The sequence below is a fragment of the Otolemur garnettii genome, unplaced genomic scaffold, assembly GCF_000181295.1.
Source record: "Otolemur garnettii isolate 467f Iridium unplaced genomic scaffold, OtoGar3 scaffold00038, whole genome shotgun sequence".
NCBI lineage: Eukaryota > Metazoa > Chordata > Mammalia > Primates > Galagidae > Otolemur > Otolemur garnettii.
This window is the reverse complement of record NW_003852433.1, coordinates 6,538,395-6,547,420: the sequence shown is the minus strand read 5'-3', so window position 1 is coordinate 6,547,420 and position 9,026 is coordinate 6,538,395. Positions and strand designations below refer to the sequence as shown.

Sequence of the window (9,026 nt, the reverse complement as noted above, 5' to 3'; positions counted from 1 at the left end):
TTGTTGTTTTGGCGGGTCCGGGCTGGGGATTCGAACCCGCCACCTTAGGTGTATTTGACTGGCACCTTAGCCGCTTGAGCCACAGGCGCCGAGCCTATTGTGAAAATTAAATCAAATAATAATGTATGTAAAGCCCCTGATCAAGGAAAAGGATTACTTATTACTTAAAACGACATAGAGGAGACATGTAGTTTTAACAGAATTAGAATTGAATGTTGACAGTTTCACATGGTTCCAATCTAATAGTAGTGTTTAGTCCTTAAGCTGGACAGTAGGAACAAAAATATTTCTCTCATTGTTGTCTGTATAATTTTATAGGCTTGAAATATTTCAAAATAAAACATTTTTATGAAAAAAAAAAAGAGTCAGTGGGAAAGGTTTGGAGAGGTAGTATCTTGGTGGCCAGGAACACAAGGTTTTGAGCCAGATGGAGCTGGGCTGAACCCTCCTCCTTGCCTGTTGAGCTATGTGACCATGGCTAGTTGTTTGACTTCTGGGACCTCCATTTTCTTGTCTGTAAAATGGTAATAATAATGTCAGGTTTCAAGGCATCTGTCTGTCCCCTAAAATGACAGGGTTTCAGGCAGCTCCTGTGTCCTCAGTCCTCAGGGTCCTCTTGGCCAAAGAATGACCAGACACCCCAAAGTAAGGCAAGCATGGAACAAAGTTTATTGAAGAAGAGAAAGATACAGTTATAGAATAAGAAGGTTTACAGAGCAAGATATGTTAGGTTAGCCATAGAAGGTGAACAGGGCGCTGGCAAAGTGGCTCATACCTCTAAGTAATCCCAGCACTCTGGGAGGCCAAGGCAGGTAGATCACTAGAGCTCAGGAATTGAGACCACCCTGAGCAAGAGGGAGACCCTGCCTCTACTAAAAGTAGCCGCACATTGGGGTAGACACCTGTAGTCCCAGCTACTTGGGAGGCTGAGGCAGGAAGATCAATTGAGTCCAAGAGTTTGAGGTTGCTGTGAGCTATGATGCCACAGCACTCTAGCCAGGGTAACAAAGTGAGATTCTCTCTCAAAAACAAACAAAAAAAAGGCAAGTGAATGGGGCCTCCATTGTCGGGACAGAAGGGCAAAGAGGCATAGGTTATGGCCAGTGGTTCTATTTATACCACTGGGGTTGGTCCTACCTTGTGGTTTAGAGGTCACCTCGGAACCAGAGTCTTACTGAACATCATGACCTCCCATGAGCCTCTCTGAAAAGTACATGCGGCGGGGGGGAGTGTAGACTTAAATGTAGACTTAAGCTAATGACATGATAATTAGCTTTAAGGCTCTTCTAGGTCCCCTTCAAGACTCTAATTGTACCTGTGAGGCTTGGCTATATCCTTTTTGAAGTTGGCACACTAAGTACTGACTAGTAGATGGTAGGATGTTCCTTCCCCACCACATGAGAGCAATCATCACTCTAGACAGGATTCGGGTGAGATGGAGGCCTGGGCTAACGCTAAACTCCCCGCCCCCACGCTTTTCCCCAGGAGAGCCAGATTTCTAGCTATCCACGGAACGATAATACCAGCTTTACTGAGCTGTTGTGCAGATCGGTCGCATATTGGAAACATCAGCTAGACCTTTCACAGAGCACAGAATCAATGCTATTGAGGGTGATGGTGGTAGATGGAGTACAATGTAGGCAGTAGGCTTCACACCCCACCAGTCTGCCTGCAAACCCTGGTGCTGAACCCCACATTTCCTGGCAAGATGAGCTGGACAGCTCAGCTGCTCCAAGCTCAGTCTTGCCAAGGAGTGAAATTTCAGGTATTTGCTCTGATTTCATCTGTTTTTTCTCTTCTGGAACTTCACAGCAGGGCATGTCCTCTGTGCTTCTGAAATCCACAGATTTACCCTTTCTATACCAGAGCACCCGTTACTATTTGGTGAACTACACAGGATAAAGCAATGGTTAATAATAGCAGCAGTATTTTATACTTAGACATTCCTCTTTAAAAAAAAAAAAAAAACCTTTGAAAAACATTGACCAAATTTACCTTCTAATAACTAGAATCTAGTTGTTCATACAGCCGCTCTGCTGTTCATGCCCATGACACTCCAGACTTTCTTCAAAGCCCTGGTGGAAATGACTTACACATTCAGTGTGGCCCTACCCTTCGTATCTATCCTGTCAGTGCTATAACCCGAGAACCCACCACGGGGCTGGGAAACAGCAAGCGTTGTGTGTTTGGGAGTAAGAAATTTGCAAGGACACAGGTAATTTAGTCTCTGAGTCTCAGATGAAGAAATTGCTGCTTAGAGAAAATAAGGCTCTCCCAGAGTAACAAGAAACAGTATAGTTTGAAGGACCACAGTGAATGAGAGTGGGGGCCATGGGGCCTCAAACTCAAATGCTTATAGGGCCAGACAAATGGGGCAGAGCGTCAAGTGGAGGAACACAGAGCAAGTGTCAAGGTAAGTGGCAAAAGACCTAAGGCTGGAGATCATTTGGACCAGAGGAGAGGGTGGTCCACTGTAGAGCTGGACATCCTGCCTAGCCGCAGCTCCCGTGCAGGAATATGGGCCCAGATGGCCAGATACTCTTTCAAGAGGCACTAGGATTCTGGCTTTTTATATGAATTCTTTCAATTAAGAAATTTTAAATTTTTTAAAAAATATATTGCATAGGCAACTTTTCGTGGGTGTAATGTGACCTTTAGATGACCAAATTGTTAATGAGTCTAAATTCTGAAACAGTATACTTTCAAACAGTATTCAGGGCTAGAACAGAAATATCCTCATTCTCATAGTCACGTCAAGACTCCCTGGTACCGTGTAGTGACTGACCTGCCCAGCAGTCCATGGCACTCTTGTTATATAGCTTTTTAAGTTGTCACACTCCCCCCTGACCCCAGTCCAACTAAACAGAAATGCCAACCCCCATCCATCAACTCCCCAAATGATGAAAAAGTCTTTTACCTGTCTCGGGTGCTAGGGTTGTGCAGTAAAGCCACTGAGGGGAAGTTCTATCCATCTTGACCAGATTTGCTCTGTTCCCTAGGGTGGTGAAATTCCGTCGCACAGGCGAGAGTGCAAGGTCAGAGGACGACACGGCTTCAGGAGAGCATGAGGTCCAGATTGAAGGGGTCCGCGTGGGCCTAGAGGCCGTTGAACTGGACGATGGGGCAGCTGTGCCCAAGGAGTTTGCTAATCCCACTGACGGTGAGGGGGCCCTGCAATTGGAGCATCAGCCCAGGACATAGTTAGGGGTTCTGAGGCTCCAGGGTTGCCTCCTCAGTGAGTGATCTCAGTGGGTTCTTGTGAAAGGGCAGTCAGAAAGGCCCGGAGGACCCAAGGGTGACACTGGAAGTGCGGGCTGGGCTCACATGGCTGACTTCAGCAGGCAAGGTTACATCACAATTCCTACCAATGAGCATCACAGCATAACACTTGGCTGAGAATGGCAGCAGTCATGATGGTGATGACAAAGGTGGTGATGGTAGTGATGATAGTGGTGGCGGTCATAATGTTGGTTATGACGATAGTATTGATGGTGATGGTGAAAATGACATTGGTATGGTTGCAGCTGACATTGGCTGAGATTTTACTCTGTGCCAGGCACTGTTGTAAGCACCTTATGTTTTGCCCATTAATTCTTAGAACATCTGCAGTTGGATCTATTACCATCATTGTCCCCATTTTGCAGATGAGGAAACTTAATTAAGGTACTTAACCCTTCTGTGCTTCAGTTTCCTCATCTGCAAAATGGGGACGATGATGGTAATAGATCCAACTGCAGATGTTGGTGATTAGCCAACCTGGCTGCAGAGCCCACGTGCTTCCCTGAGACCTTGTGCTGCCTCTGAGTAAAGCTGATCAAGTCAGGGGCTCAGGGTGATGCTGTGGACCTGGTCTCCAACTTTTCTCCTCACCTGATGTGGATGGAGGAAAACATACCATGCAGGTTCGGCGCCCATGGTACAGTGGTTAGGGCGCCAGCCACCAACCCAAGGCTGGCGGGTTTGAACCCAGCCTGGGCCTGCTAAACAACAATGACAACTGCAACAACAAAACAGCTGAGTGTTGTGGCGGGCACCTGTAGTCCCAGCTACTTGGGAGGCTGAGGCAAGAGAATCACTTATGCCCAAGAGTTTGAGGAGAAGTTGCTGTGAGCTGTGATGCTACAGCACTCTACCGAGGGCAACATAGTGAGACTCTATCTTAAAAAAATAAATAAAATTAAAAAACATACCGTGCAATCCTGAAAGACCCCAGACTCTCAATATAAAAGAGGACTAATGACTTGAACCCAAGGCCCGTTGTTGGTAGATCTAGGGAGGCAATGACTGGGCAGCATGGGGAGATGGTGGTTGGGGAGAGGCTTTCCTCTCAGGCTGATCTGGGCTCAACTCCTAACTCTACTAGAACCTGCTAGTATGATAAACACCAGCTCACACTTACGGAGAAAATTATGATTGACATATGGGGTCCATGGTTGAAATTCCAGAAAGATGACAACTCTTAACAGAGGCTGTTGAGATCCTCAGAGCATCTACCCAGCATCCCCCCTTAGTATTTTTTTCTTTCTTTTCTTTCTTTCTTTTTTTTTTTTTAAGAGACAAGAGTCTCACTTTATCGCCCTGGGTAAAGTGCTGTGATGTCACGGCTCATAGCAATCTCCAATTCCTGGGCTTAGGCAATTCTCTTGCCTCAGCCTCTCAAGTAGCTGGGACTACAGGTGCCTGTCACAACACCCAGCCATTTTTTGGTTGCAGTTGTCATTGCTGTTTAGCTGGCCCGGGCCTGGTTCGAACCTGCCAGCCTGGGTATATGTGGCTGGCGCCCTACTCACTGAGCTACGGGCACCGCCCCTGGGATTATGCTTTTAAAAAGCATTTATTGCTGGGATTGGTGGCTCACACCTATAATCCTAGCAACTGGGAGACTGAGGTGGGAGAATCCCTTGAGCTCAGGAGTTTGAGACTAGGCTGAACAAGAGTGAGACCTCATCTCTACTGAAATAATACCAAAATTAGCTGGGCATTGTAGCGGGCACCTGTAGTCCTAGCTACTCAGGAGGCAAGACAAGAGGATTGCTTGAACCGAAGAGTTTGAGGTTGCTGTGAGCTGTGATGTCACTGCACCCTAGCCTGGAGCAACAGAGTGAGACTGTGTCTCAAAAAATAAAATAAAATAAAATAAAATGGATTTATTTTTTCCTGTCTATGGAAGTAATAAATTATAAAAGGAAGAAATTAAAATCTCATGTGATTTCCCCGCCAGAGACAACAAAAACAAAACTATAATTGACAGCCTTGTATACATTCTATTGATATATTTGTATACAAACACACACCACAAAACATGTCCTTTTTAATGAATTATTTATTTTTCCCGAAATGAGAAGGGAGCAGACTTTTCTAAGAACAGAAGCAGACTAAATATTTTGTTGTCCATCTTTTGTTTAAAAAAATTCATTAACAACATATTGCATGCATCTGTCTATATCTGGACATTCTTTTATTTATTTATTTTTGAGACAGAGTCTCAAGCTATTGCCCTGGGTAGAGTGCTGTGGCATCATAGCTCACAGCAACCTCCAACTCTTGGGCTTAAGTGATTCTCTTGCCTCAGGCTCCAAGAAACTGGGATTACAGGTGCCCACCAGTTCAATGCCCAGCTATTTTTTTTTTTCCAGTTTTTGGTCAGGGCCGGGCTTGAACCTGCCACCTCTGGTATATGGGGCTAGCACCCCCAGCTATTTTTTGGTTGTAGTTGTCATTGTTGTTTGGCAGGCCTGGGCTGGATTCAAACCTGCCAGCTCTGGTATATGTGGCTGGCACCCTGGCTGCTTGAGCTACAGGCACCAAGCCTGGACATTCTTTTAAATAGTTGGGTCATGTTTCTTAGTGTGATATTCCATAAATGGTTATATTCTTTAATTTCTTTAACCAACCTCTGATTGATAGATATTTGGGGGTTTCCAGTTGTAAACAGTGTCACAGTAGCAAGGTATTGTCACACTGGAGCATTTTTCTAGGATAAGTTCTAGCAGCAGCATGTGCTGCCTTTAACTAGCTTGCCTGGGGACCACCCTGGACACCCTCATGTTGGGACAGCTGAAGGTGCACTGATTCCCTCCTCCCCTCCCCTTTCTCTTTCTCAGATACTTTCATGGTGGAAGATGCGGTGGAAGCCATTGGGTTTGGAAAATTTCAGTGGAAGCTGTCTGTTCTCACTGGCTTGGCTTGGGCAAGTATTTGGGGGGCTGGCAGTACCCATACCTATAGTTTCCAAAAAATCCCTATGCTGCTTAACTGGGTTTCCATGGTCTACAAGGAGGACATGGTTTCTTCTACACAGAGCCTTTGTTTGAAATCTAACCAACAAAGTGTATGTCGAGGGGTGGTCACAGAGGTGTGTGCTTGGAGGGCCTTGGGTGTGGTTGGTGATTGCCCTCAAGGAGGAGTTAAATGTTCCAGATAATTAAGTGATTTTCTACCCTCTCGGATCCGGATTACCATGAGATTATGATGCCAGCTGTGAAGCTCTCCCTGGAAAAACACACACAGATTAAAAATTGGCCTTCTGGAGCAGTGCCTGTGGCTTAGTGGGGAGGGCGCCAGTCACATACACTGAGGCTGGTGGGTTCGAGCCTGGCCTAGGCCTGCTAAACAACAATGACAACTGCAACAACCACAACAAAAAATAGCTGGGCGTTATGGCGGGCGCTGGTAGTCCCAGCTACTTGGGAAGCTGAGGCAAGAGAATCGTTTATGCCCAAAAGTTTGGGTTGCTGTGAGCTGTGATGCCACAGCACTCTACCAAGGGTGACATAATGTCACCAAAAAAAAAAAAAATTGGCCTTCTGCTTCAAGGTGCTCACAACCTCTTACTGGAATCCTCTGATATAGCTATGGCAAGCAGAACAGCTAAACCTTTATTACAGCTGAAATTGATTTTTGTAAATGGTGTGAGAGAGAAATCTAACTACATATTATTCCAAATGGATTGTCAGTTTCCCACATCCTATCCCGTGCTAATTTGTAAAGCCCCCTTTAACACACACCACATTCCCTCAAAGCACAGGTGTGCTTCCAGACTCTCACCTCTATCCTGTTGTTCTGTCTGATCTCATAAAGAGATGTTTCATTGCTGGGGCTTCCTAGTATGTGTTAATATTAAAAGGTCATTCAGCAGATGGGGAACTCAGCAGGTGGTAGAAGAAGGGAGTGTTTCTCCCTCTCTGGGGTCATGTACTTGGCCAGCCATCCCTGGCCCCGGGGGGGTGGGGTGGGGTGGGGGTGGGCAGCATCCTGGTTTGATGGCGTCTCCTTCCTCTCTGCAGATGGCCGATGCCATGGAGATGATGATCCTGAGCATCCTGGCACCACAGCTGCACTGTGAGTGGCGACTCCCCAGCTGGCAGGTTGCATTGCTGACCTCGGTAGGCAGCCCAGTGGCTCTCTCCTGTTGTCTCTGATCCCCTGGGGAGCCCTCACAGGATATTCCCCTTTATCCTGCTGCTAGGGACTCAGCAGAAAATAATTAAGCCCTTGATGGAAACACTGTGACCTTAACTTCTATTAGTTGCCACCTTACCTCACGTGTCCTGACAGGTTTGTAGCCAACACTACCCCAGCCGGGATCCAACTACTTTGCGGGGGGTGGGGGAGTGCACATCCCAGACATTCCTCTCAATTGCTGGGAATTTGAAACCTGCCAGTGCATATCACTTAAACCTTATAAGCCTCACTTTTCTTGACTGCAAACAGGAGACGCCAATCTCCCTCCTCTACCCAGGGTGATATGAGGATTGGGGACAACACAGTGCCTGACATACAGTAGGTGTTCAATAAATGGTAGGTAGCTGTTGCTCCCTGGAATTAAGGCTTGAAGGAGACTGCAGTGAAGCCCTCAATTTTTTTTGTCAGGGGGAGAGCAGCAGCAACCTTCTAAAAGAGAGAGAGGAATGGCCGAACCAGACAAGAGGGCAATAATAATGATAACCACAAAAGCTAATATTTATTGAGCGCTTGCTATGCGAAGGCCTTTACACATCTGGTATACCGGAAAGGCCAGACAATTAAGGTCTCAAACTCATCCTAGAAAAAGTGCCACATACCTCGTTACTGAATATCACTACCATCGCCTTTGACCTACTCCCCGTGGCAGTCTGAATGTCACTGTCGTGATATTCAGCAATGAGGTATGTAGCACTTTTTCTAGGGTGAGTTCACAAACTTAATTTTCAAACCTCATACAATGACAGCTTAGATGGCCATTGCAGAAAAAGAGTTCCATAGTGGCTGTGAAGGGTGAGCTAGGCGCTGGCGTCTGTATACATCTTCCTAAAGGGAGGACCTCGAGAGTGATGGGAATGATATTCAGCGATGTGGATGCAGCACTTTGTCTAGGCTGAGTCCCCGTACTTAACTGTCTGACCTCAAATGAATAATGTACATTACGCTCTTTAATTCTTACAACCCTATAGGCTAGGTACTGTTTGTGAACTAAAATAAGATTTTAAGCACCCTCCCCCCCCTCAGCTGACTGACCGGACCACATCGTGGTCGAGGGCACCCCAGGAATACCCTGAAGGGGAGTTGCTGGCCGTGAGAAGGGAGGTCCGACATGACTTGGCATGCCCCCTTCCCTTCTTGGAGAAATCCTTTGGAATTCATTCGCAAAGCTTAAACCACACCTGCAAGTCATCAGTTTACTTAATAGATCACTTGAGTCTGGGTACGTGTTTGGTGGCTTGTCTCTAATAACAGATTTCCTTAACTTAGAACATTCCAAGTCTTTAGACCAGTGTTGTTGGTTTTTTTGGGGGGGGGGGTTTTAGACAGTCTTACTATGTCACTCTCAGTAGAGTGTCATGGCGTCACAACTCATAGCAACCTCAAACTCTTTGGCTTAAGCAAGTCTCTTACCTCAGCGTCCCAAGTAGCTGGGACTACAGGTGCCTGCCACAACACCCGGCTATTTTTTTCTTGCAGTTGTCATTGCTGTTTAGCAGGCCCAGGTTCGAACCCACCAGCCTTGGTGTATGTAGCTGGTGCCATAACCACTGTGCTACGGGCAC

General features: G+C 46.4%; 1 protein-coding gene across 2 annotated transcripts in view; it reads left to right on the top strand.

Annotated features, from left to right (window-relative positions):
- SVOP (SV2 related protein) overlaps positions 1-9,026 on the top strand; it is a 92,303-nt gene that overhangs the window by 31,474 nt on the left and 51,803 nt on the right. The window contains exons 1-4 of one of the 2 annotated variants that reach the window (XM_012805270.1): positions 657-691; positions 3,000-3,160; positions 6,105-6,190; positions 7,287-7,385. In XM_012805270.1, coding sequence (XP_012660724.1) covers positions 657-691; positions 3,000-3,160; positions 6,105-6,190; positions 7,287-7,385 — 381 coding nt within the window. Of the gene's footprint in view, positions 1-656; positions 692-2,999; positions 3,161-6,104; positions 6,191-7,286; positions 7,386-9,026 lie in introns of those variants that run through there. The other variant, XM_003789886.2, reaches the window with a different exon arrangement.